This window comes from Pezoporus flaviventris, unplaced genomic scaffold (genome assembly GCF_033815535.1).
Source record: "Pezoporus flaviventris isolate CSIRO_AGI_PZ_B2104156 unplaced genomic scaffold, CSIRO_AGI_Pfla_v1 ptg000002l, whole genome shotgun sequence".
Classification (NCBI taxonomy): domain Eukaryota; kingdom Metazoa; phylum Chordata; class Aves; order Psittaciformes; family Psittacidae; genus Pezoporus; species Pezoporus flaviventris.
In genome coordinates this window covers 74,504,416-74,525,948 of record NW_026892550.1, presented here as the reverse complement: position 1 = coordinate 74,525,948, position 21,533 = coordinate 74,504,416, and the positions used below count along the sequence as shown (strand labels likewise).

Below are 21,533 nucleotides of genomic sequence, written 5' to 3'. Positions count from 1 at the left end.
CTTCCGGCCGGCGGTGTGTATGTGTGTGTGTGCGAGTCTCTGTGTGTGTGTGTGCGCGTGTGCGTGTGCCTGTGTGTGTGTGTGTGTGTGTGCGCGTGTGTGTGCGTGTGCGTGTGTGTGTGTGCGCGTGTGTGTGTGTGTGTGTGTGTGTGTGCATCCGTATGGTGTTAGGGCAGCTGCCGCCGCACATGCGCTTTGGCGCCTCTCCCTGGCAAGGCGGCTCCGGCCGGCGCTGCGCTCCTCCCCGTGTCCCGGGGCTGTGGCGGGGCTGTGCCCGCCCCCTTCCTCCCGCTGCCTCCTTCTCCTCCTTTCTTCTTCTCCTCCTCCTCTTCTTCTTTTTCTTCCTCCTCCTCCTGCTCGTGCGGCCGCTGCGGGAGCGGGCGGAGGGAGCGGGTGAGGAGAAACTGGGCGGGGGCCGCGGCCGGCATGTGAAGAGGGGCAGCCCCCACCCCGGCCTCCTTTGGGCACCGGCCGCCTCTCGCTTCAGGCGCGCCGCCTCCCTTCCGCCCGAGCGGCTTCTTCCTCGCCTGCCCCGCGCCCGTCCCGCGGGCCCGGCGGGCCTCCCTCGCCATGAAGAAGTTTTCTCGGATGCCCAAGCCCGAGGGGAGCGGCGGGACAGCGGGTGTGGGCTCCGGCGGAGGCGGCGGCGGGGCGAGCGGCGTCACCTTAGGCAAGGTGTTGGCTGTCGGGCGCTACCAGGTCACTCCAGAGGAGCTGCTGGCGGAAGGTAGTGGGGGGAGGGGAAGGGGGTGAGGGGAGGTCTGGGGCCGTGCGCGGTGTCCCCGGGACGAGAAAGGGAACTGTGCGGGCCGAGCTCGGCTGTGGGGCTACGCGGGGGCCGCGGCCCCGCTCCCCTTCCTGAAGAGCCGCTTACCCACTGTAAGCCGGTTAGGGGTGCTTTGGTGGTTCTTTCTTGTTTCGGCTGGTGCCTGGGGCTCCTTGGTGTCTTAGAGGGGAGTGTCCCGGCGTACTGTGGCGAGTCAACCGGTCGGAGATGTCCGGGGAGCGGGCCGGTCGTTCCCTGCGTCGGATGAAGCAGCTGAGGTCACTGGTGCCTCCGGTGGGGAACAGTAATTCTGTAGTAGGGGTTTGCAGCTAATCTGAGGAGACAAAAATAAAAAAAAAAGCCAAACTAAAAAGCCAGAACAAACAAGCAGAAAACAAACCTCATGGTCTTCCTTGTAGGAGTGCAGTAGGTTTCTGGCAAGGGTCAAGAGTGAAGTTGTAGTGCTCGCAACTTCTGCTGTCGAGTATTGCTGGCCTCCCTCCCCCTTGTTGCAGGGTGCCTGACTGATAATTCTTTTCGATAGCTTGCGCTTCATGTCCTTGGACCTCCATTGGGTCTTCAGAAAAAGTTGTATGAATTCAGATAGTCGTGTAGCTCGCTGGAATTTGTTAGTTGGGTGACTTTAATAGGCGCTGGCGTGGGCCGTCATCAAAACAGCCATGTTTGAGTTTTACTCGGGGGGGGGGTGGGGGGGGGTGGGAAGCATTCCACCCTTGATATCTCTCCTAGTCGATGGCAGCCCATGTTGTAACGTATAAAGTATAACTCACTTCCTAGGTCACTGAGCACAGCGTAGTCCTGCATACTTCGTAGTGGATGGATTCTGCAGCACTACAACACACAGCTTTGGATGTTGTGGGTAAAATAGCTTATTTTTACCTGTTTTATGTCTGTGCATTGCTTAGAGTAGTTTATCCATAAATGTACTTGTAAACTTTCATTGCTTAGGCACATTCCTCAACAAAAATTTAAGATCCGGTTTTAACAAGTGCATGCAAATACTATTACTGTTTAAAATGGAAACATATGGGTACTACTTAAATTGTCCTTGCTATCTGGAAAATGTTTTAGTAGAATTCTGAATTGGTACTTAATATTTAGATTGCTGTATTTTGTCTTTGGCTTACAGAAATGAGGTCAGGGCTTAGCCAGCTGCTTACCTGCTTGCCTAAAAGATGAGTAGTCTTTGCTGACAGCTTCTTCAGAGTCGTTGTGATCTGACAGAGGGTCATTTCTCTGCAGAGCTGGTCGCAGGATATAGACTTGTGAAATTATGGAAATAGGCTCCTGATCAAATGGAGGAGGTAACACAGAAACAATGTATGTAGTGGAAAGGAGAAAAAAATGCAGTGCTTGGTTCAGTTGAGCGTATTATTAAGTGTTTTCTTAGAATGTGTTAAGATATTGATATACATAACTGAGCGGGTTTGTTTGTTTGTTTGTTTTTTTTCTTCTTTCTGTAGCTTGCAGAAACAAATTCATAGCCCAGAAAGGCCTGGGAGCAGGGGGAGTATGAATTTTACCAGAGAGTGTTGTGCCAGTTGGCTTCTGTACTTTGGAGTATGGAAAACTTATAAAGTTTTTTGCAGCTTTTATATGGTCTCTTAAATATGCATGCCTCAGACCAGGACTGATGGGAATTGGGGCAGTGTAAATCTGCTGCAGCTTGGGAAAAGTCTTCAAAGATGACTCCAGAGCTGTTGGGTAGGGATGACCTGAAACGGCCTAAGAGGAATAAAAAAGAGCAGGTACTAGAGCTGCATGTTTGAAGTGGCTGGGGAGTGAGGGAGCCAGGGGCCGATTCTCTTGCAGCTCTGTGACTGTAGTGTGTGTGGGGAGCTGGCATGTGCCCCATGAGGCTAACGGGAGGGTCATGGTGATGAAGGGCTCATGTGGTGCTTTGGTACTTACAACTGACCATGGTAGTGCGTGAAAGAGAATTGCTTTTTATCTAGGGATTACTTCTCAATGGTCAGTTTTTCCCTTGACTTAGTGACACCTAATAGTAAGTAATTGCATGTTACTGAAGTTATATTAGTCATATTGGAATGTGTTATTAATACTTAACACTTCAAAAATCCTCTGCTTAATACTCTTCCTCTTTGTGGGGAAGGAAGGAACAAACCGTTTTAACCCTAGTCCCTTTGCATAAGGCATTTTTTTCCCTTCCTTTTCTGAAACCCAGTTTTACTGAGGGTCTTAGGCTTGTCATGTAGTTCCTATTACTGCAAAAGGCTCATATCAGAGTTTTATGTTGTGTCACAAAATGTTGTTAATGAGTTAATGAATATAATGAACATAAGCTTATTTCAGAATGGATGTAGAATGTTCTCTCAGCAGTGCTGTGGTATTGATAGGCCTTTTTACTAGCTGTAAGGATTAGTAGCATTATGTCTACTATTCTGTCAGATTCAAATGGTTTAAAGACCCACCTCCCTCCCCTTCAAAATTTTGCTTTAGGAAGCTAGCTGTTGATTTTGCATCTATTTTGCATAATTGTGTATGATGCTGTCTAAAGCAACTGCATCCTTTTGTAGTAAAGCAAGTATAAGGGTTCAAGTGCTGTAGTTAGTAGGCTGTTAGATGGTTTCATCTGTTTTAAATGAATCTCTTCTCTGGTGACTTCTTAACCTTTGTAACCTGATGGTTAGTATGTTGTTGGATGAAGGTATTTGTTTTTAAGGTTTATTTTGCAGAGGTGGGGAAAAAGCCATTCAGTTTTGGTTAAGGCTTGAAAATGAGTTCCAGTCCATTTGGAGGGGACTGTAGAAGTATGTGGAATAAATGACTGATGCAGGTGGAATTAAGGCCTTCTCTTTGTATCTTGTTGTTGAACAAAAGTACGTGCAGTGCATCTGAAGTTTGGGAAATTCAGTCTGATAAAAATATGGAGAATTCTGTTTTGAAAGTTACAGTTAGTGCATGGGGAGCTCTAGTTATGGTGAGTCTAATACTGGAAAAAAGACTTTCTAGTTCACATTTTGTGATAAATGCCTTATGTGGCTAGCAAGTAGTTGTAAATTTAGTGAGCCAGTGCTACTGGACTTGGAGCCATTTTCAGCAAAGAACCTTGAAGTAAAGGGAGTAGTGTCCTAGGAACAAGCATGAGGGTTTTTTTTTCTGTTGTTGATTTGCCTTTTTTGGTCATGTTTTAGGAATGCTATGGCTGTGGGTGAGCTTTACTGAGTTGGATTTCACAGGATTATCCAATAATTACTGTTTGCTTATAAGTGCTAACCCTAGCTATAGATAAGGAATAGCCTTATGTGCTGTCAATATAGCACAAGAGGGTGATGCTCATGCCCCCAAAAAGCTTTTGTGTTTGGGGAAGGACTAGGTTGGCTGCATTTGGTGGAAGCAGAATTCTCCTGTCATTAAATCTGTGCTGCTATTACATCCACCCACTGCCCCCGCCGCTCCCCCCCCCCCATTTTAAACCTTCTACCAGCAAGTACATTGCTTACAGAAGTGGAGGCAAGATGCTGGAGACCTGAATGGAAAAAACTGGGTAATACCCTATGCAGCTTGCTCTCAGAAGTACCCAGATTGGGTTTAAACTAGTGGTAGGTAATGTTGCTGTGTTCAGAAAAGGCAATAGGCTTCTCTTCAGCTTTTATGTGCATCTAAACTTGGTTGGGTTGGAGGGGTTGAACATATGTTGCTGCTCGGGCTGTAACTTTCTCTGTTGCCTTTGCCTTAGCGTATGTGGTAGGAAGTTGTTTGGTAGTGGTTATACTATTGTTGTTTTTTTTTTTTAATCATTGTGATTGATAAAATGGTGAGTTTGGAGCAGTGTAGTGTTGAGCCTTCTGTATGTTGTGTTCTGTCTTAGGAAGGTGTTGTTTTTCTGAGTGACTTTACATCTGGGCCTAGAGAGAATAGCAGGAAAGAAGCCATTCAAGTGGTGGTTGCATTTAAGTTAATGAGTTCATGTTTAGATAACACGTTTGCTTCATGTATTTGATATGATGGTTAAAACTCAGTTTTCTGTGAAGAGAGACCTCTTGATAGGATAAATGAAAACCTTGTATCTTCCCTTTATAAAATTGGGAATTCTTTCTCCCTTCTTTTTAAGTCGTCTCACTACAGTCTTTTGGAGTCATTACTGGCAAACTCGTGAAGCAATGAGCTGCTTGCAAGCTCTACCATCGGTGGTACTTGAATTAAGCATACAGTCTTTGGAAGTACTTGATGACGTTTATTATTCAGTTGTTGTTTTGTTTTCATACTGTTCAGTTGAGGCCTAAGAAAACTGCAGCCTTTATGGAGAAGAACCCAGGTCCTGTTTTGTGTGATCCTGTGCTGTTTGTGGTTGTCATGTTGTTCCATTTTTAGAGCGCATAAGGTTCTTCATGCCCTTCTAGGATGCTTTGGTAAGTTGCATTGCAATTAACCTTTCATACACTGATTTTTAGGTCTTTAGAGTAAGTTCTCTTGTGGGGATTTGCAACTCTGGTAGCTGCTGTAAATCCTGAAGCATGCTGCTGTACAGCATACACTGCTTTATCTCCTGTGAAGATGTGGGTCATGGGTTGTGCTTTGCTCTGAAGAGGTGAGTGAAGTGCCTTTGTAATGGATGTTAACTTTAGTATCTGAAAGACTTTAAATGTGGTGTGGACCAACTTTGTACCTCTTGAGATTGATTGTACAGTGGGAGAGCTTATTTTTGTGGTAGGTATTATGAGTATAGCTGGTGCATGATGACTTCTGTCATGATGATGTGGTGTGCCACTGTCCTATATGGTAAGCTGAGATGTTTGTTATTGGCTTTCTTCATTAGTTTTGAGGTTATGTTGCATGTGACTTGCTACTGCTGGTAGTAGCTGCTGTTTTACTTTCAGTTGGAATCTAGTTCACCTGTTCAGGTGGATTATGAGCTGGAAGGTTATCTGGAAAGATTTAGTTGGGATTGGTCATGTTGATAGTGTTTTTCAGAGTGTAACATCACTGAATCCGTGTTCACATGTGACTAAATGTCAAGTCTGTTATTTTGTCTGAAACAGTTTTGCTTGGATAATATCTGAGTAGCAGAAATGGTTGGTTTGAGTTCAAAAACTAAAGGGGAAAAAAAAGCAGCGTGAGTACTTGAAACTTTCTGGTTTTCATTTTGTCTAAGAGTATGACGTAATACATGTGAAGTTCTGGCCCACTCCCAATGATGGGCATGGTTGCCTTGCTCCCACCTTAAGAATGGCAGGGTTGACATGCTGACAGACTTTTGGTGTCTGGGTAATGCAACATCTGGAGCCTGTACTGTAGCAAGCACTTGAGATTAATCTTTTGGGCTTCTCAAGCCTATTGAAAGCAGCTAACATCTTGAAACAAGAGTGCTGTGGTTTGCCTATTACAAGATGTGGCTGTGTTCTGTGTCTTAAAAAAGAAAGCAATCCAAGGAAGCAATTTGGATATTTGCATGTGATCCTGGTCTCATCAATATGCAGGTAGAAATTTCTTATATAACGGGGTGCACAAAATGAATGCTTTAACTTCAGTTTTGTTATCTAAGTGTACTGACAACTGCAGTGGTACTTCTGGAGAAAAGTCATTCTTGCTGTGTTCTCCAGAGCTGTCATGTGCCTTTTTTTTAAAGATGGAGAAATTAACAGTTTAGGAAGCATCTGCGGGCTGACAAAGATGTCTGTTGTACAAGTAAGTCCAAGTTCAGCTCTTAGGGATATGTGGCCTAACACTCTTTGATTGTCGGGTTACTAGTCTTGTGTCCCCTTAAGGACTCTCCTTTCTGCTTTGCAGTACGCACCAGCATGTAGTATTACACCTCTGATAATTGCATGTAATTGTTCTGTTCTTTTTCAAGAACATTATGAATTTAACTTTTGTGTGCCCAGAAGTTGTTAAATACTGAGCATGTACTTTGGAATCTAGTAATTCTGAGCAAAGTTTTTGGGATAGTGGCCAAGAGTTAAATGATTATAAATAAGCAACTTATTTGTAGCAGTATCGTATGATGCACAAGCTGAAGCCATCTTTACTATGCCAACTTTTGACTTAAGACAGATGTAACAAACATGCTGTCTACTTGCATTTTTTTCTTAGAGCTGTGTTTTGATCAAGTATTCTGATGTTACAATAGTCATAAGAGGTTCTGTACGCATGCAGATGTGTTTACTATGAAGCTCCTGGACATCCTCAAAGTGTAAGGCAGTGTGTGAAAATGGAGGATATGTTGGCTTTGTCTAGGAAATACTTTATCTGGCTGGAAAAGAAGTTGCGCAGGGTCTCAGTTTGGGGGTGTGTATTCCGTTGGTTTTCTTTTTTTAATTAGATCGGTATTTTGCATGTTAACTTGGAAAAGAAAAACTTAGTAAGCTAGTAAAAGTAGAATTCCTTTTCAGGCAGGTGTTAACTAGAAACTAGTGGTCCTTGGAAGAGGATTTTTATTTCTATGGGCTGTTAGCGTAGTATCAGAGCTGTCAGTCATTGACTAGTGTATTACCCATATGCAAGTAGCTATACAGTTCTGTTCGTGGAGCACTGGAGTTAATGCCAGAGATGGGACTTGGTATTTCTAGAGAAGTGTAATTACAGGCTTACATTCCTTTTGTATCTGGGAAGAATGAGCATGCTATATATGCGCGTGTTAACAGTGTGAACTTAGGCATCTTTCTAGTTGTAGACGTTAGCTTGTTTTAGCTGTAAATGTGTGCTGTCTGGTGAATGGCTTCTTGCCAAATAGATGTCACATCTGGTTCAGAGGAGAACTGTTGAGGTAATCACATTGTGGTTCTTGTCTCTGGCACTGTTTTGGTTTACAGTGTTCTTTATAAGACTTCATTCTCAAAACTGTTGAATTTCTTAACCTTGGGCTTTATTTATTTTATGTCTCTGTAATAGTCTAGATAAATAGGTTACCAAAGCCCAACAAGTTACTGTTTGGAAGCAGAGCTGTATTAACTGACACTATGAATGCTCTATGCCTGCCAAAATGTGGGGTGTAAAAGTGTCAGAAAACAGGGGGTTGTAGTAAACAGATTTTACTCTACATTTGGAACTAACCAGGAGCACAGACATGATTAGTCACTGAAGTGTAACTTGATTACTTGAGATGCCCTCCTCTTCCTAAGAAATTTAGATTTGTAGGGATCTGTTTTGAAGGGTAGTTTTCCCTTGTGTGTTTTTATAGGTTTAGCTTAAAAGCTGTTAATACACTGGTTGAACAGCCTTTTCCTGAAATGTTGGGAATATTTGCCTATTTCTAATACTAAGGTAAAAGTCTAAGGGTGATTTGCATATACCAGTGATGCAGGTCTCATCATCTCTAGTCTGTCCTTGTGCAGCAGTAGAGATGCTATGTCCTGGGTGTTGCTGTGCAGCTTAAGCAGTCAGGTGGTGAACATGAAACCCCTGTTCTTTTGAAGGGCTTGGTTCTGTTTTCTCTCTTCATCATTGTCTAGCTGCTGACAAGGAAGGAAGATGAATTCCTCTTCTCCTGCTTCTCTTGTTGTCGTGGGAATGGATTTCAGTCTCTTGAGTGTTGTCTGCTGGTTAAGAAGGTAGGAACCTTTCTGTTCTCTGATTCATGTGTTCCTTGCTCACACTTGTCTAGGTTAGTTACCTTTTACTAGTAACAGAGGGATGTCTTGGATGTGGGTATGTCAGTTGTGAAACTGGGTCTCTGAACAGAAGCAAGGTGGTGGAAAATGCATGGGGAAGATGGTTAACAACTGGAAGCAAAGGTCTTACTTGTTCTTGAGGGTCTGTTTTACTTAAGTTGGAATATTTCTTTTGGTTTGAGTAGCAAAAGTCATGCTGGTATCGATCTGAAGAACATCACATCCACTTAGGGAGAGTCATTCAGCAGATGGAGAAGCTAAGGAAGATGAAGGGATTTGCCCCAAGTAATACAAGTCTGTACAAGAGGTGCTGGAAGAGTCTGGAGCATCGTGGCTCTGGGATGGTTTCTTCCTCATTGCTTCTGTAATAGGCTATACCTTGATTGCCACATACAAAGAAAGGAATGCTGCTATTGCAGGGCTTGAGGAGGTCTTACTTGGAATAATGTATATATTGGGCTTCCTTCCAAACTTGCATGTTATTTTAATGGATGGATTTGTTTGTATGGTGCCTTGAAACTTTAATGTGCAAGTCTCTAAGAGTTATGTACTAATATGTAAGAGTGGTTCAATTCTTGGCTTAATTGTTGTTCTGTTGTGCTGATTGTGCTGATTCATTTTACTTGTTTTTTTTTTTTAATGTGTTATTTGCACCGTGATTTGTATCTGTGCATGTTGGCTTTCAGTAACAGTTCTAATGAGATTATCTTAGTGTTAGGCCACTTCTATTATAAAACAAAAAATAGTTTTAAAAGTGTGTGATTAATATGACGGTTATGTTCTTCCGTTATTCCTGTAGGTTGAAAAACTGAATATAATTTTTTTTAGCTGAAGTGTTGCTGAAAAACTGGGGTTTTTGATTTGGTTAATTACTGAATCGCATGCAACTATGTGAAAAGAGCATTTCTTTGGAGAGCAAGCTGTGGAGGAACAGAACTTGGAGCTAATCTTCATTTAACTGCTAAATGTACATGGGCTTCATCTGTGCTCTTTAGGAACTCTGGCAGCACAAAGTGCTCTTTTGGATTGCAGTAGTGTAAAACACAGGAGAAGGTGATTTCTTGTAGCACTTTGGTTTTGAACTCTGTGTCTTAGATATGGAGGAAATAAAGAATGAAAGGTACTTAATTACTCTGCTGACACATGTATAGTGACCTGACTTGAATGCAGCATGTGTTGCAGGAGTCAAGAATAGGAAGCGTGGATGAAATTTGTCATGTCAGTGTTGGACATGACATCAGTTCTGTTCCATGTGTGATGTGCAGGAAAAGAAACTTTTTGAAAAGAAAGAAGTGAAGTAATTGTATCTTTGTGAGCTGCTGTCTCTCCATAGACCTCGGTAGCATGGCCTGTGTCTGGAGTCCAGACATTGGCCTTAAATTCTGTTTAGATGAGTAATTGCAGGGTACTACCACTTGGCTTTTACTTAATGAGAACTCCTGAAAGCAATGGGAGGCTTATTTGCTCTCAGAATGAGCTATCCAGAAATTCCTTAGGTGCTCTGAAGATAGAAGAGAAAGCTGATACTGTTATCAGCTGTATTTACTGTTCTAAAAGCAGTATTACGATACAGAAACTCAAAAGCAAACTCCTGTGCCACATCTAATTCGGTTTAGTCATGTAGATGTCTTAAAGTTCCTCCGGTCTTGGTTTGAATTTAGTATTACCAGCTTTGTGCTCTCTTGAAATGATTGTCTCCATTAAACAGCTATTGTACTTCTTCCTCAGGACTTGCTGTTCAGTGAAGCTGCTGTTGAATTGTATAGCTGCATTTGTAAGAGGGAGTTTTACTTGAATGTCTTCTGGCTTTAGGTGGTAGATGGGTCCTAATGTTTTCATTGTCTGAGACAAAGGCTTCCAGACTCGTCTGTTTAATGAATAACTGCCTTGTTCAGAGTTATTGTTGTTGACTGACTGCCTTCAAACACAGTAGGTGTATCAGGTATTAAGTGATTTTGATAACCTTGACTCTGATACTTGGAATCTTGTTGCCATTGCAGCATAGTTTGCTTATTTAAAACAATCAAGCTGCTTATACCATTTAGAAGTTTCAGTGTCTCTTTGAATCCTCATGTGTCACAGTGTGAAGATTGAAAGTATTATTACCGAATGAAGCTCAAGTGTAAGAGGTGTAAAATAATTCAGATAACAGTCTTAATAAAGAGATGTTTTGTATGTGAATTGAAAATATTCAGATGTATTCAGTGTGTACCAGATAGAGCTGCAAGACCCGCCTGCCCCCCTGCACATGCTGAGGAAATATTATTGCCTAAAATGTTTAATTCTGTTTATTGGTATAGGCAGGTTGAATCTCAGTATTTTGCTCTTTAATTTATTGATCTCCCATTGTTTGTTTGGCAGATGGGTCTGTATCTGCTCCTTTGGTATCCTCAGAATTTAAACAAAGACAAATATTTGCAGACAGCCAAAGATGAGGTGAAATAATGAAAATTGTTACACTCTTTGTCTCAAATAATAATATGATATATCTTTAACAACTAATTCCAGTCAGTTAATCCAGTTTTGATCATGCTTGTATATGAAAAGCTGTCAATGAGTTTAGTGGTGATTACTCTTGGATGTGAAGATGTGAGTCAGGCTCTGTAGACCCTTGTAGCAGTGGAGAGGGACACGTTTCATCTAGATAATGTGGTATGTGTATGGTGTCTTAGAAAAATAGTAAAGCAGAGACTCTTGTAGGACATCTGCCTCAGTCTGGAATGCTTGTACATGATGAATTGCTTTGTTCATCTCTGCATGGCCTGGTGACTGTTCTGTTTCTGCTGCAGTGGAAGGTGGCACATCTCCAAGGTGCCATGGAACTTGCCGTTTTGCCCAATCTGGACCCCTCATGCTTTGCCTTATTTCTGTGCCATGGGGATTTTGTGGTATTGAGTGTGCAAGTTATTCCTGTTCGAGGTTATAGATCGGTTCTCTGACTTTATGTGCTTTGGATTCTTATGCTCGTGTATTTAAATAGCAATGTAAATTCTAATACTAAGGAAAACTAAAGACAAATTACAGAGCAAGAGATGAAGAAAAAGTTGTGTTAGATCTATTTTGATGGGTGGTAACATTCTGTGACAGTGGAGTTTACTTCTAGAAAACCTGTGCTGATGCAAATTAGGTATATAACGTGTCTGTACCCACTGTTTTAACCATTCTGTAACTCCTATTTTGACACTTGTTTATTATATTGGGGTTAAAATCAAGGTATCAAGGTGTGTTTTGGTTGGTTGTTTTTTTTTTTACTTTTTAAATAAATGGTTGTGTGCATTAAAAATGCTTAGCAAATGCCTTTTAGAGCTGGCTGTGAATGAAGCCCAGTGATTGCGACTTGTTACCAAACTTTACAGAAATTTCTTACTTTCAGTTTCTGTTAGTATAGAAAATGGACCTGTTTAATACTCTAGTTTCTGTTACAGCATGCTTGTGGAAGGCTTGTTCATCTTACATACTTTATCCTTGAGAAGGATGTTGCCTGATGGGAGGGAAGAGAGGAGAGGCTTTACAGAGAATAGGTTTTTCAGAGTTGAGGCAACTTGTCGAAGTGTCAAAGTATATAAGCTTTGCTTGGGTTAAAGCTTCATAATAAAAACACTAGTACCTGGTTGCGTCACTGGTTTTTGTGGGTTTTGGTTAGGATTGCATGCTTTACCAGTTGATCTAATGATTATTAAATGGTTAAACCCATCAAATATTTGTGCATTTGACATCTCTATTCTCTGCCTTGAAACGTAACTTTTTCTTTCTTTCCCAGCAAGCACATCAGATGAATTTTGTTTTTTCCAGTTTGGTACCTGGGCATGTCTGGTGCATTGGTGTTACTAGATTGAGAAAAATTCAAAAAAATCTATAGCAGAACTTAGTCCATCCTTCCCAGAGCACAGTAGTAACTTTGAGTGTCTTGGCTTCCCAGAGAAGCTGTGGCTGTGCCATCCCTGGCAGTGTTCAGAGCCAGATTGGATGGGGCTCAGAGCAACCTGGTCTAGTGGAAGATGTCCCTGCCTATGGCAGGGGTTTGGAACTGGATGAGCTTTTAAGGTTCCTTCCAACCCAAACCATTCTGTGATTCCCAAAGTAGTCTCAGGTTTTTGCAGAGTTGGACTGCAGTTGGTGCTATGAGAAATCAAGTGTGAGAAGGCCTACAGGGCTGCAGGCCACTGAGCAGGTAAAAGTGTTCTGTCACATCCCATTGGTATTACTTTTACAGCACTGCTTTCAGAACAGATGCTTGTTTGAAGACGGCCCTGTTTCTTGTCTAAACTAGCCCTGATACTCAGATTGTCACACAGTGGGAATTTGTGTGGGCAGTGGGAAAAGCAACAGCGGTATGTCCCCTTGGAATGCATTGTCTGCATGCTTAAAATAAAGTGGAGGAATATTGAAATCTAAAATGCATGTGTGTAGAAATGGATTATTTTGAAATTAGGGAGCTGTTTCTGCTCTTGCCTTCGGGAGTGCTGAGCTCTTGAGTTTGCAGGCAACTTCTGTCAACTGCTCTTTTAGGTGGAGCTGTGTCTCAACGTTGTGTTTGTGACTGAGGCATGGAATATGCTTACTAAAAACATACAGAAAAGTGTATATAAATTATATACATATATACACATATTCACGGTATTATACAGTTAGTGCATCTTCTTAAGCAGAGGAGCTGAAGGAGTGGAAAGGCAGAGTTGTGGTCAGTGGCTTCCTTGCCCTGTGGAGCTTTTGCCAAAAGCTGAGTGCTTGAGCAAAGATTCTTCATAAGGCTTGAAAACTGCATTGTAAATTTCGATTGGTGTGTAGCTTCTCAATAATCAAGTGGAGTTTGGAATCTGATTTAACACTTGCAAGTGTGTGAGTTCTGTGTGGTTTTGAAAGGTTTTGCTGTTTAGATATAAAATTTGGAGAACTGAATAGCTCAGGCAGAACCAGAGTATTTGTGTATGCTTTTAGTCTATCACTCCCATAAATGTGCCCGCAGTAAAACATCTGTCCTGATAACAGAAGACAGTTCCTCTGTGGAGGAAGGGCTTCCTCTGTTGCAGGAGGGATGGAGTTTCTGCTAAGTTGAAGTGCTGTGCAATTATCCTGATAGGATGCCAATGAACATACAGAGTTATAGCATTGTAGCAGGACACCACGAGGAAAGAAATTGAGCAGCAGGATGGCAAAGGGGGCTGTGTGGCACAATAGTCTTATCAGGATCATGGAAGTTCTCCCTGAGCTCAGAGAACGTGCTGTTTATTGTACACTATGTGAAGATGGGATCAAAACTGAGCTGCAGGAAATAGCTTTTGGCATAGGTTCATCTGCAACTGTGGCAGGAAGAAGTTTACTCAGAATTTCTGGTGAAATAGCACATCAGTGTGGTGCTTACTGAGAAAGAGCCTTTCCCAGTGCTCTCTATGGAAGTGCATGTGGGTGTTAAGAGATTATTTTTTTTTTTGTGAGATCATGCTTTTCTAGTAGAGGAGGACTACTTTCCCCGTTTTCTTCATAACTGTCCTGCTCTTTTGGACACTGGCTTTGGTGTCTTGGCACCTTGTAAAGCTGTTGAAGTCAGAGGTTTTATTTTCTTTTCAGCAAAGAGTATGAGCTTAAAGCGTTTAATGAGGACTTCCTGCTGTACCCTGTCTGCAGGGCTTTGAGGGGGACTGGTCTAACTGCATTTTGCATGGATTCAGTCCATAAAATGGTTCATCCTTGTGTATTGGGCTTCCAAATTGTGGTGCTCAGAGGCTTCATGATTTTGGGGGGTGTTGAGCTTGTGAAGGAGGGTGGCTCTGCCTGCAGGTCAGCCTGGTTGTGGGAGATGATTGAGACATCTCAGTGACTTTTGGCTCCAGAATTAACAGTGAGTAGTAGATGTGTGTGAAGTGATCCAGGCATCAAGTGGTGTACAGTAAGAGAGCAGAGAAAGTACTGCTAAAGGCAGAGGTTTATTCAGAACACAGATGAGAACACCTGAATTCTTGTTGTATGTTAGATGATCTAAAAGGCAAAAAAAGTCAGATACGGTATTATAACTATTATCATGCGGATGGATAGCCATCTTCTTGTAAAAGGGAAGCGGGAGGGAAGGTTAGCAGCATATGTGTGGGTAGATGGTTCACTGGGAAATAATTTACATTTTGATCACTTTATCCAGCTTTGTGGAGAGAGGGACACACGTTTATCTCCCTGGCCAAGCTGAGAGCTAAACTTGCAAACTTTGAATTAGAAATAAACTATCTTTGAGGTTACTGAGCTTTATTAAGAACAACTTTACACAGTGGTTGTGTAGCCAGTTCTGGGACTATGCTGTAATGTCACAGTCCCAGAACTGTTATGTTGGCCCTACAGCCATTCCCAGGGCTCACAGCTCTAAGGGTTAATTTTGTACAAAACTGTCCGTTGTTTGTTGGTTTTGGGTTTTTTTTTGTTTTTTGTTTTTTCCCCTTAATGCAAAATGATGCTTAGTTGTTGAGGAAGCTACTAAATATCAAACTGTCCAGATTGTATAGGTAGGTAAAAACCAACTAGAATCTGTTGCTTCCCACATCTATTTCTTCATTTCAGGTTTCTGAAATGTACATGAAAACTTCATGTAAGGACCATACCTGAAAATAGGCTTTTATGTAATGATGAGCTTTCTAAAAACTTTTCTTGGGTATGTATTTCTGCCTAAATGAAAATAGATGTTAAAACTCAGCAGCTCTGTAGCATGCATTTGTAGAGGAGCTTTTATACCTTCCTGGTTTTGAGAGTGGCTGTAGTAGCTACTGTTCTTAATTCAGCATTGACAGGTGTGGGTAGTGGTTATTGCATATTACTGTACAGCTAATGAAATTCTATTGTTTATCTGAGATAGTATAGAGTCAAGTAGTTCACCAGTTGGAGCACACTGTAAGTAAAAGACTGTAAGAGATTCAGTCCCTATGATTCTCCTGTGGCTGAACCACAGACAGCAACTGAGCCCTGCACAGCCACTTCCTCACTGTTCGCTGGGATGGGGAGAGAATCAAAAGGGCAGAAGTGGGAAAACTTGTGGGTTGAGATAAAGACAGTTTAACAGGTAAAGCAAAAGCTGTGCAAGCAAGCAAAGCCAAATACGGAATTAACTGAATTGGTGTTCAGCCCTCTCCAGGAAAGGAGGGCTCCATCACATGTAACAGTTACCTGGGAAGACAAATACCATCACGCTGAATGTCCTCCCCTTTGTTCTGTTCTGAGGTGGGAACAACATCCTGTTAGCTCTTTGTGGCAAGGTCTGACAGTAACAGAGCTGAGTCTTGGTTGTGAGGCACGTGTAAGTGGATTTTCATTAACCCACAGTTAGCAGCAAGGCTGTGGGGTGTTCTTGTTCATGTGGGCCAGTACAGAGTGGCAAAGTGCAGCATGCTGTCATCATGCAAAACAAGGCTTCTCTGTACTTCTGCTGTGCATATGAGTCTCTTCAGAGCAGCAGTCAGTCCAATGTCCAGGTCTGGAGTTTCTAACTATGTTAGAGTCCTTAGTCACTTCTGTATTTTCTCAATTTATGTTTGAGCTCCTGAGGATGAGAAACAAAGGAGAAAACATGGCACTGTGGTGCCTGTGCCTGGTAGCCTTGTGTTCTGTTGTCTTGAATATGTTAGTGCCAATTTTTAGCTAGTATCTGACAAGTAAGTTCAAGGGCTTGCTACACTATCCCTGCATAAGAGCTTGCCTGAATATCCTGAACCAGGACACAGTTTTTGCCAACTGTGTCCTGGGCCTTATCAAAAGGAGCATGACCAACAGGTAGAAGGAGGTGATCCTGCCACTCTGCTCTGCTCTCATGAGACCCTACTTGGAGCACTGCGTGCAATTCTGGTGTCCTTGAAGCTGTTGGAGCAAGTCCAGAGGAGGCCACGAGGATGATCAGGGGCTGGAACACCTCCCATATAAAGACCGGCTGAGAAAATCGGGGCTGTTCAGCCTGGAGAAGTTGCATGGAGACCTCAGAACAGTCTTCCAGCATCTGAAGGGGATCTACAAGGATGCCAGAGAGGGACTCTCCATCAGGGACTGTAGTGATATGACAAGGGGTGATGGATTTAAACTGAAATGGGGGAAGTTCAGGTTAGATATAAGGAAGAAGTGTTTTACTGAGGATGGGGAGGCACTGGCACAGGTTGCCTGAAGAATTGGTAAATGCTCCATCCCTTTCGGAGTTCCATGCCAGGCTGGACAGAGCCTTGGGTGACATGGTCTAGTGTGAGGTGTCTCTGGCCATGGCAGGGGGTTGGAACTAAATGATCTTAAGGCCCTTTCCAACCAAAACTATTCTATGATTCTGTGAATATGTACAGCACTGATTATTGTGATGCTTTCAGTGAGAAGTTTAACATCAGAAACAACTGAAAACATTGAAAATTTAATTGTTCAGGGTTTTGCTGGATTAAGATTTCCAGAGCAGTGGTGATTAATAATTTTTTTGTAAGTATAAATACAGTTGCTAAAGTTTTGTTCACAGTTATGCCACTTGCCTCTTTGACGAAAGGATTTTTATAGAGGTGATATTTGCAAATGGAAAACCGTTCAAGGTCACCTATCTCACTCCTGGCAAAATGGGGAATTGGCCTGCTTTTATGGCCCTTGCAGAGTTCAAGTATTGGTTAAGATTGCCACCTAATGGCAAGGAAAGTAGTTGGCTGAGTATTTGGATATTTTTCACTAGTTACTACTGATTGGTTTTACCCAGTCATGTCTGTTCCAGTTACATAAAAAATACTAACCAGTTTTCAGGGAAACTTGAAATCCAGCTTTTTCTTCTCCTCCTAGTCATAGAATTTTAAGGCTGCTAAACTGGTTAAAAAGATGGGAAGTGATTTTTGTCTTCTCATCATTAGACTTCTGTGCTTTACCAAGTACTGCTTTATATTTTTGGTCAGGTATTGGTGCTTTAAAAAGTCTCCTCTGAAAGGGAGGTTAGTACAAAAAAATCTTCCGTCAATGAAGGCTGGTGTTAGGGGAGTATATAAGATCATTTCAGCTCCAGCTGGAGTTTGACATTAGAGCTTGAGTAACTTAAGTGCCTGTGTCCTCTTAATGTTTTGAGGAGGCCCTATATAAACTTGGTTAAGTCTAACAATTCTGCAGAATTTAGGGTGTTGTATTAAAATTGTCAGTAATTCTGTTTTGGAGAGCATAGCATCTCACTTGGCTAAATGAGCAATTAACTTAAAAAACAATTAAATATTTAATCTTCAAGAAAAGTTCCTCATAAAATTTAGCTTCTTCAGTTGTAAATTATGTGCATGTTTATTCAAGCACGTGAGACTTGTGTCAGATTATACTTAATAAATGCTGTTTGCAGATTACATCAGGAAACATGAAGCATGTGCATTTCACTTGGCTGCCTCATTATGAGGGAAGTTAATAATTTTAATTTACATAATTCTGGCCTGATTGTGGCCCTGAGCATTTGCACCAGTTGGAAGTTCCCATGGTAATAGTTGGCTTACAGCAGCCATTTAAGAGAAAGTATTGTTTGAAAGTATGGACTCTTCCATAGGGTGGATTTCCTAATGGCAAAGATGTGCCTGAGAACTGGGGGAGATAGGAACGGCATCTGGTGGATGCCTCCAGCATTAGTTAAAGATAACAGGAGATGAATAAAACTTGAGAGTTGTGTTTTTTCTCTTTAGTTTACCTGTTTGAAAGTACTTTCTGTGTGTAATTCCTGCCTGCATGATTTTTCTGTACTAGTGAAGAGAAAAAGAAAAACCTCATACTGGGGAGCTGGGAGGTGGACTCAAGTACATGGCTCACCATTGCTGCTGCTGCTGTGCTAAGAAGGCTTTTGATGGGTCTGGTTGGGGGAAGACAATTAAGTATGTGTTGAAGATGGGTTTGAATAAAAACCCTGCTTGGGAATTGTTTGCTTGAACCATCTGTGATTGCAGGGAGGTTCTACCTGTCTTGAGGCTATGCTGAGAAGTTGCATGACTTCTTTGGTGTCTTTCCAGAGTTTCTGTTTTCTTAGTATTTTCATTTCTGTGTTGTGAAATGTAGATTCAGAGAAATAATATTAACCTTTATCAAGTATTGGGGGTGTAGTAATTTTGAAGATCTGGAGATTGCTTTCACTTTGAGGTTTCTGGATGACTGTAAGTGCTTCAGGGTTGATACCTGAATACATAAGAGTTTACTCTAGGCTTTATAAATTTATTTGAATTTGAAAATGCTTTTAAAATATTTTGTTCAATGTGCTAACAAAATAGCAAAATTCTTATGTGTTTGTGGTTTTCTTCTCCCTCCCCCCCCCCCCCCCAATACTTGATCTCTGTGCAACTGATGGAGGCAGCAGATTTTTATAATTCCCAAAGTCCTTGTTACGCCTTGCTCAATGACTGGTGTAGACTTTCTTATTCACTTCTTAGTGTGTAGTGATGTTGGCTAGAGGAATAACAAAAACTTGGCTAACTTCATTTGCTTGTAATTATTTTTTTTCTAGGTGGCTTCTCAACTGTATTTCTGGTACGTACCCACGGTGGGATACGTTATGCACTAAAACGAATGTATGTTAATAGTGTGCTGGATCTCAACATCTGTAGGAGAGAAATTACAATTATGGTAAGAAGCTCATTATTTGTAACTGGAGAATGTATTATTTTGCAATGTATACACCAAATCCCTCTTCAATAACAATGGGTTTTAGACCACCTTCTCTTTTGACTTTACAGTCCTGATATTGCATTTTTAGCTTCAGAAACTAATGCCGAGTTCAAGGTTAGTGTATGATTAGCTTCTAAAGCAGTTACAAAATTGATGCCACTGCCTATTTGGTCAATACATCTGGTTCCCAGGCAAAAGAAATTCCTTGCAGTTCTGCCGGCGTCACTTAAATTCTCAAGGCCTCTGTATGCCACAGCTCCATTACCTGAGTGGTGCTCACTAGGCAAGAGAAAATCTGTTATATTGCCTTCTGTCAGATACTAGGAAGAGTGTTTGTCTTCATTTCCATCTATTTCTACCTCCGCGTTTTAATCATAGCAGCACCTATGTAGTTACGTGATTGAAGAAGTACTTCTAGGCTTAGCCTCAAGTTACCTGGTAGGCAGGTGCTCTGTAATACAAATGGCAACACTTAAATAGTCCATGTGAAATAAACATAGTTTAATTCCACACTTAAAATGGCTCTGAAAACTTGTTGGGTTGTTTTTTTTTCTTTTTTGTTTCCCTTGGGGACAGCTTCAGTTGTTTGTGTGTACTAAATTCTAATCATTCAGACTGCAAAAGTTGTGCATTCGTTTAATAACTGTGAGAAATTTTCTCACTTCAGCTTAGGATGGGCACTAGTAGCTTGCTTCTTGCATATCTCCCACATACCAAGGCTGTAGCTATTGCTACTTGCCAGTGCTGGCTTAGAGTGGAGTAATTGAGATGTTTTTCCACTGTCCAACAAGAAACACCTAAATGTTCATTTCTGAATAATGATTGTGTTTGGTGTGCAGCAGTCGCTGGCATTGCCAGCAGTGATGAGCTTATGTTCTGGGTTTGTGATGGTACTTCAGGAGTACTGGATGTGGGGCAGAGGCTAACAACTAGAAATCATGAAGGCTTGTCTGAAAACCTGTACTATCTTATTTGTTTGTGCTTTTCCATGCTCAGGTGTAATGTGTATTTTCTTTTTCAGAAAGAGTTGTCTGGGCACAAGAATATTGTGAGTTATTTGGACTGTGCTGTTAACTCCATAAGTGACAATGTTTGGGAGGTGCTCATTCTCATGGAGTACTGTCGAGGTAAGAGTCAACTTCCTTGTTTTTAGAGTAGATGCAGGGAAAATGTTTGCATTGACCACCTGGGATTTATATGTAGAATTGTTCCCATAATACAGACCTTGAATATTTGTATCTCAGAGCTGGAATCCAGCTAGTTCTTTGTGTTGCACTGTTACTTAGGCACCTAGATGTTGAACACTCTAGAAAATGTATCAGTTGGTTTCACATGGCTTTGTAAGCAAGTATGGTTCTTGAGACAGTCATTCTTCTATCTATAATGGTACAAGAGTACGCGCATAGAACACTGAGTTTGTTTTATTGAAATATAGTGACTGTGGAAAGCTTTGTTGCATCTTATTTATGGGCTTTTTGCATATCCTTAAGTCATTACTTCTGTGCATGATAGGAGCTAATAACAAAAAAATTGCCTTGTTTGTTTAGCTGGGCAAGTTGTGAATCAGATGAATCAGCGTCTGCAGACAGGCTTTACTGAGTCAGAAGTAATGAGAATATTTTGTGATACCTGTGAAGCTGTTGCCAGGTTGCATCAGTGCAAAACACCTGTAGTTCACCGGGATTTAAAGGTATGAACCTAATAATAAGGAACATATAGGTTAAAATCAATGGTCTACCTAAAAAAAGTTAGAGAATATAGGAGGTATTTCACTAAGACTGACTTGTAATTAAAGAAACACTTGCTCTTGGTGGAGAGACTAAACTGTAAGACATCACTTATTGCTAATGCCAAGTCTTTCAACTGATTTTACTGATAACTTCCATGTTTGTGTGTGAGAACATATAAAAGTTAACTTGGAAATGAATGCTGTGTTTTTCATTTGATGTTTCTGTGTGTTAATTTCCTTTGAAGGTGGAGAATATATTGTTAAACAATAGTGGCAATTATGTCCTCTGTGACTTCGGCAGTGCCACTAACAAATATCTTAATCCTCAAAAAGATGGCGTTAATGTGGTTGAAGAAGAAATTAAAAAGTAAGTTCACCTTTAAGTGGCTTATTGTAGGCAATGATTGTGCTGGCAAACTCCATGTGTTCTTCTGCAGCATACTTGTATCTTACTAATGTGAGTTAAACTTAATTGTTGAATTTGAACTAATGTTGACGTAAATAGAGTAAAACTATTTGGTAACATAGATTTCTTCCATTTGCTCACAAATGGCTTTTGCAAAACTGAGACTGCAAAGAATAAAGCTGTTTGAAAAAAAACATGCTGTTCTGAAAGAAGTCATTCAAAAATATGTCTGGCCACTGACCATTTTAGGAGTTTGGTGTTTTAAATTAATGCTATTTTAGTACAGTTAATGGCATAAGAGAAAAAGAGCTGATGCAAGTAAGCATTAGAGTTGGGTTTATGTAGAGTCTTATTTATAGAGTAAGGTAATTCTCTAAGGCTGAGCATAGAAATATTTTAACTTTTATTAAAAGCATGCTTTTGAAAACATGTATA

At 41.3% G+C, this 21,533-nt stretch overlaps 1 protein-coding gene across 1 annotated transcript in view; it reads left to right on the top strand.

Annotated features, from left to right (window-relative positions):
- Window positions 1–312: 312 nt before the first annotated feature.
- The window catches only part of BMP2K (BMP2 inducible kinase), a 46,528-nt gene continuing 25,307 nt past the window's right edge, over window positions 313–21,533 (top strand). The window contains exons 1-5 of the mRNA XM_061463851.1: window positions 313–727; window positions 18,803–18,921; window positions 19,985–20,090; window positions 20,511–20,653; window positions 20,938–21,059. Of these exons, the coding sequence (XP_061319835.1) occupies window positions 571–727; window positions 18,803–18,921; window positions 19,985–20,090; window positions 20,511–20,653; window positions 20,938–21,059 (647 nt within the window). The 5' untranslated portion in view covers window positions 313–570. The remainder of the gene's footprint in view (window positions 728–18,802; window positions 18,922–19,984; window positions 20,091–20,510; window positions 20,654–20,937; window positions 21,060–21,533) is intronic.